Source organism: Marmota marmota, unplaced genomic scaffold (genome assembly GCF_001458135.2).
Source record: "Marmota marmota marmota unplaced genomic scaffold, marMar, whole genome shotgun sequence".
Classification (NCBI taxonomy): domain Eukaryota; kingdom Metazoa; phylum Chordata; class Mammalia; order Rodentia; family Sciuridae; genus Marmota; species Marmota marmota.
Window position 1 is genome coordinate 33,598,198 of NW_026000082.1, and position 17,642 is coordinate 33,615,839.

The 17,642-nt window shown below is 37.8% G+C and overlaps 1 protein-coding gene across 6 annotated transcripts in view; it reads right to left on the reverse strand.

Annotated features, from left to right (window-relative positions):
- The window catches only part of Phactr4 (phosphatase and actin regulator 4), a 98,165-nt gene that overhangs the window by 27,596 nt on the left and 52,927 nt on the right, over positions 1-17,642 (reverse strand). The window contains exon 1 of one of the 6 annotated variants that reach the window (XR_007352143.1): positions 13,794-14,222. The exons of 2 other annotated variants lie outside the window; for them this stretch is intronic. Coding sequence is in view for 3 of the 4 variants with exons in the window: in XM_048815998.1 (XP_048671955.1) it covers positions 13,794-13,839 (46 nt within the window). In the remaining variant the exon portion in view is untranslated. Of the gene's footprint in view, positions 1-13,793; positions 14,223-17,642 lie in introns of those variants that run through there. 3 more of the 6 variants (XM_048815998.1, XM_048815997.1, XM_048815999.1) reach the window with 3 other exon arrangements.

Consider the following 17,642-nt stretch of genomic DNA (forward strand, 5'->3'; position numbering starts at 1 on the left):
CTTTTTAGTGTATAAGGTAACCCATCAAGTGTTAACACCTTACTTGTGTATGTTTAGCAGGCTTTTTTTCTTTACAAAAGACTCAAGGTAGTTTTGGAGAATTGGAAGGTGCTTGAGATGAGAGAAGGGTATACTAGAAAGGGTGTTTTAAAATGGAAGGAAATTTTTCAAAGAGTAGAGTGAGATTCCAGTCTGCCTATCATGGTATCACTTTAGGGACTGTCCTGTTGTTAAGGAGCTAACATGAAACGCTTTATGAAGATATATGTGCAGGATCAAAATGAAAGGCCGTGAGTCCCTTTTAAAATAAAGCATGCAGGATTTAGAAATAGTTAGCTTTATGGTGGAAAAAGAAGCAGCCAAGGCAGGGCCATGAACTTTTTTTTTTTTTTTTTTTTTTTAAAGCAGGAAGGCAACAAAAAAAGCAGGAAAACAACACAATACAACTTTGCACTCCACCTACTGTCCCAAGTTTCTCTGGAAAATTCTAGAGGGGGAAAAAAATCATGTGGAATAAGGGTCCCGGAATCAAAGTGGAACTATTTTATAAAAATGCATCAAGAAACACATGATGTATTTCCTATATAGTGAAGGGAAATAACACCTTTTAGGGAAGGTGAGGTGTAACACATATACTATAAAAATTATCTTCTTTTAACAATGAAGATTTTTTTCGTAAGAGGAAATATACAACAGGTAAGTATTAATGCTTTTTTAGAAATAGTTGCCAAATTTGATCTTTTTTCAGTTGATAAATAGAAGTCTAGGGAAAATGATAAAGGTCAGATTTACACAATTTTAATTATCGGTAACTGCAGTGATGACTGCTCATGCATTAGTGTGCTGTCAGAAGACTTCCAGATTCTGATTACTAAAGTGCAACAGAAGGACATGACACAGGACAGTAACTCTTTTCTTCCTAGATGCATGATTTATTCAAGGTTAACACAGGTCTTAATTGCATTAATTTTTTACACAAAATGCACTAGAATCTGATGGTAACACTGGACCATATTTTAAAAAGGTAGAGTGAGCTGAGTTCCATCCCCAGAAATATTAGGAGAATTTCTGATATTTCCCCTCAGTGGTACCTTGGAACAGACCCCAAGAGTGGAAGTAGGGTGAACACTTGGTATTGCTTTTGAGAGTTGGTATTTTAGTCAAATATTATGGCCCATGCCTGTAATCCCAGTGGCTCGGGAGGCTGAGACAGGAGGATCACGAGTTCAAAGCTAGCCTCAGCAAAAGTAAGGTACTAAGCAATTCAGTGAGACCCTGTCTCTAAATAAAATACAAAATAGAGCTGGGGATGTGGCTAAGTGACCAAATGCCCCTGAGTTCAATCCCCAGTACCCCTCCATCAAAAAAAAAGTTGGTATTTTAATTAAGACAGTATTTTGTCAAATATGAAATGTCAATGAGAACTGAAGACATTTCAAGGCATTCATAATTTTTTTTTAAGTACTGGGATTGAATCAAAGAGTGCTTTACTACTACATTCCTCTCCCTTTTTATTTTTAATTTTGATGAAGTTTCACCAAGTAGCTGAGGATGGCTTTGATCCTCTGGCCTCAGTCACCCAAGTTGCTACAATTACAGGTGTGCACCACTGTGCCCAGAGAACACAGTGGTGCACACCTGTAATCAGATTTTTCTCATAAATTTAAAATGAGAAAAAGGGCTGGGGACGTGGCTCAGTGGGGGAGTGCCAGCCTAGCAGGCATAACCCTTGGCTTGATCCCCAGTGCCACAAACAAAAATGCAGAATGAAATCATGAAATCCTTTTAAATCTATTTATGTCTTTCAGCATAAACTGGAAACAAATTTAGTTTGTATTAAAAAGTCCATTGTAGAGTCAGTCAGGCACAGTGGCACATTGCCAGTAATTCTGGTGATTTGGGAGGTTAAGGTACAGGAATTTCAAGTTTGAGCCAGCCTTGACAATTTAGCTAGATCCCATTTTAGTAAACAAAAATTAGCCAGGCATGATGGCACATGCCTCTAATCCCAGCAGCTAGGGAGGCTGAGGCAGGAGGATCATGAGTTCAAATCCAGCCTCAGCAAAAGCTAGGCACTGAGCAACTCAGCGAGACCCTGTCTCTAAGTAAAATATAAAAGTACAAAATAGGGCTAGGTATGTGGCTTAGTGGTTAAGCACCTTTGAGCTCAAAAATCCCCGGTACCAAAAAAAAGAGCTGGGAGATGTTGCTCAGTAGTAGAGTACCTGTGTTTCTTTTCTTTCTTTTTTTTGGTGGTGCTGGGGGTTGAACCCAGGGCCTTGTACATGCAAGGCAAGCACTCTACCAACTAAGCTGTATCCTCAGCACTGTGTTCAATTCTTGGTACCACAATAAATAAACGAAAGAAAAAGCAAATGTCCAATGTATCCGAGGATGAGTTTAGTCACATCTATCACTAAGAATAGCTCTCCTTTTTTCCCGCCCCTGGTTACTGAACTCAGGGGTACTCAACCACTGAGCCACATCCCCACCTCTATTTTGTATTTTATTTAGAGACAGGGTCTCACTGAGTTGCTTAGAGCCTCGTTTTTGCTGAGGCTGGCTCTGAACTTGAGATCCTCCTGTCTCAGCCTCCTGAGCTGCTGGGATTACAGGCCTGTACCATGTCGCCAGGCAACAATAACTCACCTCTTTATGTAAAAAGGAAGTCACTGAACACATTACTGAATACAAACAAACAACAACAACAACAACAACAAAAAAAAAACAGAACAGTTTTTTCTTTGCTTTTGTATACAAATGTGCTTAATTTTCATGTTTATAAAACTCTTGTCTCATGCAGTGGGGTTCAACCACACCTAGTCTTTCCACAGTTATTATCCCCAACTCATTCTATTCATATTTTTATATTCTTCCTCCCTCCATACTCTCTCCACAACAAACAGAAAATTGTTTCAGTGACTCCCATATCTATCCAAATATTTGGAATCAGCCCAACTACCTTGTCAACACAGAGAATCTCCAGGAGTTAGGACCTAGGAATCTGTTTTTAAAAATCTCACCAGGAGCTAGGGACATAGTTTAATGGTAGAGCACTTGCCTAGTATACACCAGGTTCTGGGTCTCATCTCCAATATAAGCAGGTAGGGGAATCTTACAGGTGATTTTTATTTTTTATTTTTTAAAAATATTTATTTATTTATTTTTCGGCGGACACAACATCTTTGTATGTATGTGGTGCTGAGGATCGAACCCCGGCCGCAGGCACACCAGGCGAGCGCGCTACCACTTGAGCCACATCCCCAGCCCTTACAGGTGATTTTTTAAAAAATTTTTTTAGGTATTGGGGATTGAACCTAGGGGTATTCTACCACTGAGCTCCATCCCCAGCCCTTTTATTTATTTTTTATTCTGAAACAGGGTCTTGATAAATTGCTTAAGGCCTTGCTAAATTACTGAACTTGTGATACTCCTGCCTCAACCTCCCAAGTTACTGGGATTACAGACAGGCTTGTGCCACTGCAACTAGCTCCCGCAGGCTCTCGCATCCCCCGCCCCTCTACATATATATTTTGGAGACAGGTTCTAAAAATTGTTAAAGGCTTTGCTAAGTTGCAGGGGTGGTCTTGAACTTGTGATTCCCTTGCTTCCTGAATCACTGGGATTATAGGAGTGTACCACTGAACCTGGTATCTCCAAGTGATACTTATGGTAAACCAGGTTTGTTAATCCAATCCTAGATTATTATTAGGAAATCTCATACACGTTAAAAGATACAAAAGGAGACATCATGCTTCTTTGTTGAAGAAAAACAAATGGGAAAATTATGACATACTATAGAGTTTCCTACTCAGCAAAGTATTCCTACAGAGGAATTTGTGAGGTCTTTCTGGTGTTTCTAGTCTCAAGACAGTTCAAATGAAAAAAAAAATTATTTTTCCAGATTTATATTATGTTCCATGTGTACTAATGAAGAAGTGTATTGTGCAGTTGTTGGGTGTAGTGTTCTAAATATACCAATTAGGTCAAGTGAGTTAATTGTATTAGACAAATCATTACTATTCTTTCTGATTTGCTGTCTTCTTGGTTCTATCAGTTACTGGGATATGAAATTGTTTCTTTTGTGGGGGGCGTATTGAACCTAGGAGCCCTTAACCCTAAGCCACATCCTCAGCCCTTGTTATTTTCTTTCTTACTATGCTAACATTTCTTAATATGAAAGTAGATTTCCCTTCCTTCCTCCCTTCTTCCTCCCTTCCTTCTTTCCTTCCGTGTGTGTGTGTGTGTGTGTGTGTGTGTGTGTGTGAGAGAGAGAGAGAGAGAGAGAGAGAGAGAGTGTGTGAGAGACTGGGAATTGATCCCAGAGCCTCACACATTTTATGTAAGTGCTCTCTACCTCTGAGCTATACTCCCAGCCTTTTTAAATTTTTAAAAAAATAATTTTATGGTTATTGTTTCATCTTTTCTTTTTTAATGCGGTGATGGGAACTGAACCCACGGCCTCATGCATGCTAGGCAGGTGTTTTACCACTGAGCTATGTCCCCAAACCCCAGTGTAATTTTTTTTTTTTTTTTTGTATTGAGGACTTAAACTCAGGAGCACTTGACCATTGAGCCATATCCCCAGCCCTATTTTGTATTTTATTTAGAGTCTCACTGAGTTGCTTAGTGCCTCACTAAATTGATTAGGCTGGCTTTGAACTCCAGATCCTCCTGTCTCAGCCTCCCGAGTCACTGGGATTATAGGCATGTGCCACTGTGCCCAGCTCCTCTGTTTAATGTTTTATGAGACAGGGTCTCACTAAATTGTCAAGACTGACCTTGAATTTGTGATCCTCCTTTCTCAGCCTCTTAAGTGGCTGGGATACAGACATATGCCACTAGGCCTAGTACTTTCTATACTTTAAAGCTGATATTAGGTGTATACAAATTAAGATTTACTATGTTTTCCTGCTGAACAGAGCCTTTTTTATCAATACAAAATCCGTTCTATTGTTCTAGAAACATTTTGCCTTTCGTTTTTTTGTCTACTTTGATAACAGAAGTGTTGAGTCCATTATATGGTCATGCAGTCAGTGGTACAAGGCTTCCCAAACATGTAAATGGTCCTGGATTTGATCCCCAGCACCACAATAAGTAGATAGATAGCTGGTAGTGTGGTACCACCTCTAATACCAGTGACTCAGAAGGCTGGGGTAGGAGGTTAAGTTAGTGGCCAGTATCAGCAATTTAGCAAGGTTCTACTTCAAAATACAAAATAAAAAGAGTTGGGGATGTAACTCACCCCTGGGTTCAATCCCCAGTACTAAAGTAAATAAATAAAATAAAAATCACAGAATTAGAATTTGGCTTGGCCAGGTGTGGTGGTACATACCTGTAATCCCAGCAATTTGGGAGTCAAAGGCAGGAGGACTGCCAGTTCGAAATCAGTTTCAGCAATTTGTTTCAGCAATTTAGCCCTAAGCAACTTAGTGAGTTCTTATCTCAAAATAGAAAATTAAGGGGCTGGGATCATAGCTCAGTGGTAGAGTGCTTGCCTACCACATGCAAGGCACTGGGTCCATTCTCAGCACCACATATAAATAAAATAAAATAAAGGTCCACTGACAACTAAAAAAAAGAAAGAAAGAAAATAACAAGGGCTGAGGATGTGGCTTAGGGTTAAGGGCCCCTAGGTTCAATACACCCCCCACAAAAGAAACAATTTCATATTCCAGTGTTTTCTTACTAAAGTCCTTTTTAAAACTAATTTGTATCCAGTTATAACTACTTCAAATTTCATAAGGTATTTTATAAATTCTGAGTTCACTTCCTTTGGGAGGAATTAAATTTGGACTTAAATTATATGTAGCAATGATTTAGATTGTTGTTGTATATTACTTTTACATCAGATAACTGATTCTTTTTGTTATTTATAAATCATATTCTGTATTTAGAATCTTTCTTCACTAATTGCTATGCACAATATTTCTTCAGATCTTGCTTCAAGTTGAGACAGATTCTTCATGCTACTGATAAGGCAAGTGGGAGAGAGATAGTTAGTACTCCAAAGTCAAACTAGTAAACATTTCTTGTGGAGTCTACTTTAGGAGTGGCTCTGGAAACACAACTTTTAGCTTTTCTAGATCAATACTTATAACTGTTTAAAATAAAATGTCACCCACTCTTTGCTTAGATATTTGCTGAAAGAAATAAATCTTAATTCGTAAAGGATGAAAGATATAAGAAAAACTTATAAAAGAAGATGTTGATTATAATTATTCCTAGTGAAAAGGGTAAATTATCTGCTTATCCTTTCCCAAATCCATTATGATAACACCAGAGGGGAATCACAAGAACTTGATTTCACCAAATGTCTTATATATGAAGGGTGGGATCTTCAAGAATTAAATGATAATGTGGAAATATACTCAGGTTGGGAGGCTAAGGCAGGAGGATCTTGAGTTCAAAGCCAGCTTCAGCAACTTAGTTAGGCCCTAATCAACTAAGCAAGACCCTGTCTCAAAATAAAATATAAAAAGGGCTAGGGATGTGGCTTAGTTGTTAAGCACTCCTGGGTTCAACTCCGGTATCAAAAAAAAAATTTGGGGAAGCAGGCAGCTAAAACCAAAAACTATGTTTCTGCGGCATTTAATAATCCTAGCGTACAAATGAAACAAATATAAATTTATATGTTATATATATATGTATATATATACATAATCTAAACTATGATAAAATATGCTAAAAAGAAAACCAGAAGAAACTAAAATCAGAACATTAACAGAAACAACTGGGTACAGTGGCACATGCCCGTGATACTAGCTACGCAGGAGGCTGAGGCAGGAGGATCCCAAATTCAAAGTAGATTGGGCAATTGAGCAAAACTCTATCTCAAAATAACATAATAAAAAAAATTATTTCCCACACAAAATTCTAAAAGTCTGAACTATTAAGGGAGTTAAATCAGCCAAGGGTATCAGATTACTTTGGTGTTTGGAATACTGACATATATAAAAGACAGTAGATTGCTAGTCTACAATCCAAACAATCAATGGCTGATTAGATCTAATTAAGATGTTAATCTCTGTAGCATTGTTAGATATATTAAAACTGCTATATTGGCTTAACCTTCTTACTATGAATTTTTGTTTGACAGGAAGAGAATTCAATTGCATCACTTGGAAAATTAAAGAGAGTGGCTAGGATTGTCGTTAAGCGGTGAAGCGCTTGCCTAGCAAATTGAAGCATTGGGTTAGATTCTCAGCACCAAAATATAAACAAATAAAATAAAGGTCCATGGACAACTAAACAAAATGTTAAAAAAAAGAAAACTAAAGAAGGAAACTTACAGACGAACACATTACACAACAAAAGTCTACTCGGGTACCGTAAAATTACCACTGTATTTTTGCAATGATAAAATTTGTTCTATTCATGTAAATAATGGGCCAAGAATGGTGAACTTCTCTGATTTTATGACCGCTTTCCTCCCATTTCCAATAGGACAAAAGAAATACAGGTTTGGAGTCACACTTACATATCTTACTTGTTTACTCAAACAAGTTATGGGATTTTAAATCGCCTTATGGCGATTCTTTCTACAAGCAACAAAAAAAGGTGTTTTTTTCCTTTTGTCCCAGAAAATAGAGTACACAATGTTAGTTATAGTTTTATGATTGTGTGTTCCAAAGAAAACAACTTTTCTTTTGAGTCCTGTAACTGTAGGCCACTAGGAAAACATGTTACACAGTCGAGAATCTTGGAGGGAGCATCGGTTGGGAGAGGAAAATATTTACTCAAATTACACTGGGAGATTCAGTAGCAGTAGTTTCTGAAACCAGGCCCGGATATTTAAACTACTTAGTTTCCTTCTTTCCTTCCTCTCTTCCCCCCTCTTTCCTGCTGTAGCTCTACCACTGAGCTACATCCCCAGCCCTATTTTGTATTTTATTTAGAAATAGGGTCTCACTGAGTTGCTTAGGGCCTTGCCGCTGCTGAGGCTGGCTTTAAACTTGTGATCCTCCTGCCTCAGCCTCCTGAACCACTAGGATTACAGGCCTGTGCCAGAGTGCTTGGTCCCAGCCCTTTTTTTATATTTTATTTAGAGACAGGATCTTGCCGAGTTGCTTAGGGCCTAGCTAAATTACTGAAGCTGGCTTTGAACTCGAGATCCTCCTGCTTCAGCCTCCCAAGCCACTGGGATTACAGGCATGCACCACCACTCCTGGCTTTATTTTAAGACAGGGTCTCACTGAGTTGTTTAGGGTCTTGCCGTTGCTGAGGCTGGCTTTGAACTTGTGATCCTCCTGCCTCAACATCCTGAATGGCTGGTATTACAGGTGAGAGCACTGTGTCCAGCTGTCCTTTTAATTTTTTAAAAATATATTTTTTTCAATTGTAGTTGGATACAATACCTTTATTTTACTTATTTTTATGTGGTGCTGAGGATCGAACCCAACGCCTTGCGTGTGTTAGGCGAGCATTCTACTGCTGAGCCACAACCCCAGCCCCTGTCCTTTTAATTTTTGAGACATGGTCTACCTAAATTGCCCAGGCTGGAATCAAAATTATAATCTTCCTGCCTTAGCCTCCCAAATCACTACTATTACAGGTATGTGCCACTGTGCTTGGGTACAATCAATTCTTAAGTTTGATTAAGAATCAAATCAGCCAGGTTTGGCCCAGGCAACTGAAGTCCACAGAAAACTTAAGTTTTCACTAGATTTGGTAATAAAGTGACAAATTATTGGATCTGGACAAATTCTACAGCTATTTAGGTACCTTATCAGATTCCATTTTTTAATTACTTTTAATTTTGATCAACATATACTAGGGTATACATATTAAAAGGGTTCAGTGTGATATATTGCTAGGTATTTTTATAGGATGCACTTTCAAATCCCACCTCCCTTTATTTATTCCCTTCAATGTGAAACAGAATGTAATTTTTGTGGTGCTAGGGATGAAATCCAGGGCCTCATATGTGCAAAGCAGGTGATCTACAACTGAAGTAAATCTCCAACTCTCATTTAATAAGATGTTTAGACTTAAAGTATACAAAGTTCTCTCATTTTCTCCATAAAATATTATCAGTTATTTGTCCAGAATTTTAAAATATATAGTTCTGTTCAACAATATACACACTTTAGTATTAAGAAGTGCCAAATACACTAGGTACAATGGCACATGCCTATAATCACAGCAGCTTGGGGGGCAGAGGCAGGAGGATAGTGAGTTCAAAGCCAGGCTCAGCAAAAGTGAGGTGCTAAGCAACTCAGTGAGATCCTGTCTCTAAATAAAATAAAATACAAAATAGAGCTGGGGATATGGCTCAGTGGTCAAGAGTCCCTGAGTTCAATCCTGGGTACTGTGCCCCCACCCCGCCCTGCAAAAAGAGCCAAATACCTTTATAATCTAAGGATTTTTATCTGTTTAATATACTTTATGCCACCTACCTAGAAATAGATCTTGCTACAAAAAGCATTTTCAGAACTTTGTGAACGGAGAACATTAATTTATGGTACTTAACACTACTGTACTTACTCATTTTTGCTGAAAGGATTATTACTGGATTTACAGAATTGCTTCAAAACACTGCAATGAAATTACAGAACCTAAATCTGTCACTAATGAACAAAGAAGGCTTTATCCAAAGGAGGCCCATAATTCTCCTGGAAATCTTGCATAGCTCTTACCCTTGCAGATTACGAAGAGGGCAAAGCACTCAAGAGAAGACAGGGAAAAGGACTCTCTCTGTATTTGTAAGTACAATTAGTTCTGAGATTCCACCTCTGGAAAAATAAAGCTTGCTACCATGACTGCATCAAGAAGTGATGCTGGGTGGGGGTGCAGCTCAGTGGTGAAGCACTTCCCTGGCATGCTTGAGGCTCTGGGTCAATGCCCAGCACCACAGAAATTTTTTTTTAAATGTGATCATGTGATCTGCTTTAATCTAGGCAACTTGATGTGCATACTTTTTTGATAAAAATTACAGGCAGAGGATAGTCTTTACAATAAAGGGCCAAAGTATTAGCTGTTTTCTTATGAGGTGTGGGGTGGAACACCCTTAAAATTGCCAGAGTTTACCTGCAAGTAGAAAAAAGAAACACATGGCCATGATGATAGGATACACAGAAAATCTACTGGGCAGACAGAGGGGCTATAAATTTTGGTTGTTATTCCAAATTCAACAGCAACACATCTCCTTCCTTTCTCTTCTCTTTCTTTTTCTGTGGTACTGAGGATTGAACCCAGGGGAGACCTACTACTGAACTATACCCCCAGCCTACTTTTAATTAATTTTTAAAAAGTATTTCTTTCTTTTTTTAGTTGTAGTTGGACACAATACCTTTATTTTATTTATTTATATGTGGTGCTGAGGATTGAACCCAGGGCCTCGTACGCGCTCTACCACTAAGCCACAACCCCAGCTCTTAATTTATTAATTAATTAAGGTACCGGGGATTGAACCCAGGGCCACACTGAGCCACATCCCCAGGACCCCCCACCTTTTTTTTTTTCATATTTTGAGACAGGGTCTCACTAAGTTGCCCGGGCTGGCCTCAAACTGTGAACCTTCTGCCTCAGGAGCTGCTAGGATTACAGGAGTGTGCTACCTGTAAGAATAATTTTTTTCCTATGAACTCCTAAGTTTAATTGCTCATCTCTTTGAATGAACACCACAGCATAAATTCCTACTTTCTATTCAAATGCTCAATTATTCTATCAGTTGTTTAAAGATTTTAAAGTAAAAACATTCTGAATGGCTACTAATATCTCTTAAATTTGCAGTTAAGTCCTCAGGAAAAGGTTATTTGTTTGAAAATAGATTCTTCTTGATTAACAGCTCTGGGCTTTCATCATAAGCCAAGGAAATTCACTAACTTAAAAAAGGAGAATGCTTTAATAACTCTTTTAAAACGTACAACTCTTTCAGATTTTTTTTTCTTTTTAGTCATAGTTGGACACAATACCTTTATTTTATTTATTTATTTTAATGTGGTACTGAGGATCAAACCCAGCACCTCACTTGTCCTAGGCGAGCGCTCTACGGCTGAGCCACAACTCCACCCCAGATTTCTTTATATATTATAAATTTTTCAACTAAAAAGCAAACTTCTTTTTTTGTGTGTGGCACTGGGGATTTAAACCCAAGGCTTCATATTTGCTAGACAAACACCCTATCACCAAGCTTCATCCCCAGCCCACAAGCAAACTTCTTGGGAGCACAGACATGAATTACATCTATACAAAATCCTTTATATAATTTATAGTGACTTGAAAATAAATAGAAACTCATTCAAGATGGGTGTGCACACTGTAATCCCAGCTACTCGGAGTCTGAGGCAGGAGGATTACATGTTTGAGGCTACTCTGGGCAACTTAGCAAGACCCCATTCCAAGAGTTGGAAATGCAGGTCAGTGGTAACCCTGAGTTCAATCCTCAGTACCAGAAAACAATTTAATATATTCAAATTCATGTATTTGTATCGCTTGCCCAACCTAGTACCATTAACTTCAAAACTCAAGACTAAGTATTCTATTATAGGCCCAGAACATCAAACAAAAAATTTAAGTTTTAATTTATTTTGTTTATCATTTCAAAAAACCTGGTATGACTTTCTAAACAGTTGACCTTTAAAAATTACTTTAAAAATTTCATTAAGAAACTACTGTGCTTGTATAGCTTTCAACATTGTCAATGTTAAACCTTCATAAACTAGTCCTGATCTGCTTAAAATAGAATACAGCGTGGGGCTGGGGCTGTAGCTCAGTGGCAGAGAGCTTGCATGAGGCACTGCATAAAAATAAACAAATAAAAAAGTCATGCTGTCCATCTGTAACTACAAAAAAAAAAAAAATGGAATACACCACAAATTGCAAATAATATTATAATAGAGTCAGTGCATTAAAATTGCTTATTGACGCCTACTAATTATTTAGATATAGGAAACAATTGAAAATTAAATCCAGAGAGAATACAAAAATCATAGTTGGGTTCCTAAGTGATTTTATTTCTTCCTTAGAGATCTTTTTATCAGGGCTGTTGGTAGGCAAAAAAAATTGATCAATTTGATCTTTAATCTACTCATGAAATCTTTCATATAGCATATTAAGATTAGATGGGGGGAGGGGAGGGGAGGGGGGATAGTAGAGGATAGGAAAGGCAGCAGAACACAACAGACACTAGTATGGCAATATGTAAATCAATGGATGTGTAACTGATGGGATTCTGCAATCTGTATATGGGGTAAAAATGGGAGTTCATAACCCACTTGAATCAAAGTGTGAAATATATCAAGAACTATGTAATGTTTTGAACAACCAACAATAAAAAATTAAAAAAAAAAAAAGATTAGATGGGGGGGTCCTTATCACTAAGTTGTATCTGTTTAACAATTTAGGGTTTTTCAAAACTCTTTCACTTTTTATTTTATTTATTGTAATTGGTTATATATGACAGCAGAATGCAATTCAAATCATATTACACATATAGAGCACAATTTTTCATGTATCTGATTGTAAAAGCTTTTTCACTTTTGTCTCATAGATAAGTGTCTAACATTATTAGAGTAATTAGAACTATTCTTTGGAGTAGAAACCACCCAAGAATTTAATGGTTCAAAAGCAAGTTATTTACAAAATTATTTATCAAACAGAGGAGACTATATTGTTTTTGCTTTTTGAAATATTTCTTTTAGTTGTAGATGAACACAATACTGAGCCACAACCCCAGTCCCTCATCTCTATGTTTTTAATTTCATTTCTTAAATTGGGAAGTGGTCCCAGAGGGTTTTTACATTTTTCTCTATATCTTTTTCTAAAGTGAGCTATTGAATTGATAAAGACCCAGTTCTGGTGATCAAAGTAAAGTGAATAAAATCCTGACCTTAGTATCAAAAATCTCTTGCTGAATAACTTACTTTGTGATCCATGTGACTCAGTTTGAGTAATACATGAAAAATAGTTTTATAGATATTTAATTGGGAAGTTCACAAGATATTATCTAATTTAGGAACTAAATATCACATCAAATTATGATAGATAGGGAATGTTACCTGTGTTCTTACACTTTTATATTTCCCTTTAGTTACAAAATATATTTCTCAGAGGAAAAAAAAGCATCATAGGACTGAACATGTTTTCTGATGCTTCATAAATCAAAATGAAGATCTAAATCTTTTTCTTGAATAATACAGTGTCCAGAAACAATTTATAGGCTTTCTCTTGCCTTCCTTATATTTAGAAATTCCTTAGTGAATATTCACTTAAAACTTTTCCCTCAGTTTATGATCATCATCTTATACATAAACCCCTACAAAGTTAGAAAAATGAACTTGTAGTGACAATAGACAACCTTTTCAGCTTTGAAACTCTGAGCTACACCTGCAATGATCAACTTGGTCTCTAGCTATCCCCAAAAAGCCTGTGACTTACTTAGAAAATGTATAACCAAGTCTAAAAAATTAACTCTATTTTTTAAAATGGTTCTGTCACACATTAACAATTGGGTGTGTATTACAAAATTTTTTACTTGTAAAATACCTCTGAATTCTAAATAAGAGTTCTGGTAGCATTTATCTTCTATATAGGCAAGAAATTAACAAGTAACTTTCTAGCAATATAATATAAAAAACTCCAATGAGATCAAGTAAAACAAAACTGTGAGTGGCAAATTAATTTAACTGAATGAAAATACTGTTTCCATTCATTCTTCACAAACTTATAAATGCTCCAAAGTTATGAACATCAAAATTCTTGCGTTCAAATTCCTATGAAATTTTGAACTTCATCTGTAAATCTGTCTGCCTCTGTCAAGATTTTCTGTTTTTTTGCCTTCTATTACTCACCAACTGCATCTGGATTTACCGGTCTGGAGACATCAGCTTGCCCCATGATTATACTGTTTGATGTATCTCACGACAACAAACTGTCCCGGACAAAAGTAAACTTCTTTTAAAAAGATAAATCCACAAAAGGAGACAAGCTGAAATCCTTTTCTCAGTGTCACTTGCCAAAAGTCAGGAAGTGGCATGAGGTCAATTAATCTGCTGGAGTTTCTGTTCCCTGTATTCCAGCCTGGGCACTTGTGGTTCTTACAAATATGTCTTCATGCTGGCTCTCCTCACACAGGAATGCCTGTCATTCCAGAGTGCACACTCTGAGCTGAAGTGCGGAAGGGGAGGAGACTGCCAACCACATTCAAGCTGCTGATCTACAAAGCCCAAAAGCCCACACCTCCTTTTCCTGATTTTGAATTTGGTTAGAACTCTCCAGGCTCAGAGCCATAGAAGAAAGCAAGCCTGCTCAAGAATACACAAAACATTTTTATAAATTTAATCACAAAAAACCCCATAAAGGTGATTATGAGTAAGTAGCAGGCTAATGGGAGTCCATTAGGTATACGTTTACTTTAAAAACATCTGATTGTTCTGGTAACTTCACTGCATTATGTACAAACAGAATGTTATCCCCCTTTCTCCATGAAATGTATATTTGCTTATCTTCCTTTCCTGGTATACACTTCCTAAATTCCTTGCAATCTCCAAAGTAGTAGTGATTTGTGTGTGTGTGTGTGTGTGTATTCTAATAACTGACTGACTGGCTGGCAGCCCTAGGGAGCTTCAGGAAGGGGGGCTAGTCATCAGAAAGACTAAGGCTAGATTAGAGAGTTAGGACTTTCAGTCCCACTTCCCCAAACTCCCAGGAGGTGAGAGGGACTGAAGGTTGAATTGACTACCAATGACAAGTGAGTTAATCAATCATGCCTATGTAATGAAACTTCAATGAACCCCAAAAGGACAAGATTCCAAGGAGCTTTTGAGAGCTGAACACACGGAGGTTCCTGGAGAGTAGCCCAGAGAAGGCATGGAGGCTCAGCACCCCTTGTCTCTACACTTTATCCTATCCATCTCTTCATTCTGGTATTATTGGTATCCTTCGTAATATCCTTTGTAATAAACAAGAAAATTGTAAATGTTTTCCCTGAGCTCTGTAGGTTGCCCTAAGAAAATAATGGTACCCTAGGAGGGTGATTTTAGGAACTCTGACTCATATCTGGTTGGTCAGAAGTTCAGGTAAAACAATGTAGGGCCTGTGACTGGCTCCTGAATAGGGGGATGGTCTTGGGGACTAAGCCCTTAACTTACGGAATGTGAAGCTCTCTCCAGGTAGACAGTGTCAAAACTGAATTGAATTAGAGGACACCTACCTGGTTGTTGCTGTAGCATTGCCTGCTTGGCAGGCAGGGAGCCACCCCTCCTCCACATGCTATAGAGTAGGAGAAACCGAGTTTGGATTTTTTTCCCCCTAAATTCTCAGACCTCCAAATTCATATGTTGAAATCCCAATTCCCAAATGATGGTGAAAGAGAGGTGGAGTCTTTGGAAAATAATTAGGTCATGGTAGTGGAGTCCTCATGAATGGGATTAATGCGTTATAGAAAAGTTCACAGAGAGATTTCTAGCTCTTTTCTTCAAGTGGAGGATAAAACAAAAAGACAGATGGCTGTCAGGAAGTCAGGAAGAGGGCCATCACATCATCCTCAAGGTGCCTTGATCTTGGATCTGGATGAAAAAGCTACATATAATACAATCCTAATTTTCAGCCATAAACCGTGGATTATATATACTGATGGTGGTCAGAAAAACATTATGATCCTTAAAATGGGAGAGTAAAAGAAAAAACGCTCTGAAAGAATGATCCAACCTAAGATTATCCAACACTTTGGAACTCAGGTACTTATATTTATTAGCCTAAAAGCAGACCATGAGCAACAGAAGTTCCCATTATGTAAACAGGCACGCAAAGGGTGGAAAATGCATTGGAATCTAGGAGGTGCTCTATCATCAGCACAGAACCAATATAAGCACATGAGCTTTGAAGTCAGACTAAAATTTTAATTCCAGTTTTTCTATCACTTATATCTGTTAACATTAGGAAAGTTCCCTCACCTTTCTGAGCCTCGGTTTTTCTTTTCTGTTTCTCCCTCTCCCCCTCCCGCCCCTCTCATTTGCTGAGGACTGAACTCAGAGCCTCACACATGTATGCTTTCTACTACTGAGCTACATAAGCAGCCCTTGAGCCTTGAGTTTTCTAACTTATGCAAAGAGCACAGCAATAGTTTCTAGTATAAAGCAGTTGTGAAGATTCAAGGACACAAACATATATAAAGAGCTATGAAATGTGCCTGGTTCTTAGAAAATGCTCAGTAAATACAAGCAATAATTACCACAGTTGTTATAGTAAAAAGGCAAATCAATAAAGGAGAGGCAAGTTCAGGAGGAGCCAGATAATACAAGGCAAAACCTCAGTCATTACAAGGAGATTAGTCAGAAACAGAAGAAGATGGCATTTATGGTGAAGAGTGCCAGTAATGGAGGACAGAAGAAATGTGGAGCTCATTCCAAACAACCTCAGAGTTACTGTGAAACACTTTTTTTTTTTTTTTTTTGGTGGGGGTTGGCATGTTCACAACGGTTTTCAAGAATTTACTGCTTTGCAAGTAGTGACAAAGAAGACAAATTTGTCATATGAATGTTCACAAAAGACCTCATATATAATCACTACCATTAGGCTTAAGATTTGCAGCAGAAAGCATTTTTACTTTATATGAAATATCCTGAAACAGACAAATGCAGGGCTATTGGAATCATTGGATGGTTGTGCCACTCTTGCCAAATGATACAGATTTCTTTCTGTGGCAAGCTCACTAGATGCAAATATTTGGTATAGAACTCTCATTCTATACCAAATATTGTAACTGTTCCCTGTCTTACTTCCACTTGTAGAATACAGCATGGCTTACCAATGGAAGAAAGCAGGGGTGCTGGAGTAACATCTAACTATGTAAAGATTCGGTTCTCCTATTTACTGATTAAGTGACTCTATGACTTAACTTACACAAGCCTTAGTTTACACATCTGTTAAATGGAAAACTTGCTAATAGAGTTGTTGTCAGGGCTAAATTAAGAGAAGACTCTGGTGACTGAAGGTGTTTCATATATTTTGGCTCTCCCCACCTTTCCATTTAAATTTTTTGTTGTTGTTTTTGCTTTTTTGGGGGGTGCCAGGGATTGAACCCAGGGACACCCAACCCTGAGCCACATCCCCAGTCCTTTGTTTTATTTTGAGGCAAGGTCCTGCTAAGTTGCATAGTCTTGCTAAATTGTGAAGGCTGGCCTCAAACTTGTGATCTTCCTGCCTCAGCCTCCAGAGTTACTGGAATTACAGGTATATGATACCACACCCAGCACCTTACCTGTTTTCTGGCAACTAATTTCCTTTGTGTTCATTAGGAGAAAAACATGTTTTAATCATTTTGTAAGTTCATTAAACCAGACCCTATTATTACTATGAATAAGCAATGATGGTCTCAATAAACATAAAATTTTAGAACTAGAATAAATATTCCTTAAGAAAAAAACACACACACACACTTCCTGCCCTATTTTTGGTACCAGGGATTGAATTCAGGGGCACTCGACCACTGAGCCATATCCCCAACCCTATTTTGTATTTTATTTAGAGACAGGGTGTCTCACTAAGTTGCTAAGTGCCTTGCTCTTGCTGAGGTTGGCTTTGAACTCATGATCCTCCTGCCTCAGCCTCCTGCACCACTGGAATTACAGGTGTGTGTTATTGAGCCTGGCTATTTTCCGACTTTTTTTTTTTTTTTTTTAAAAACTTTAGTATTTATT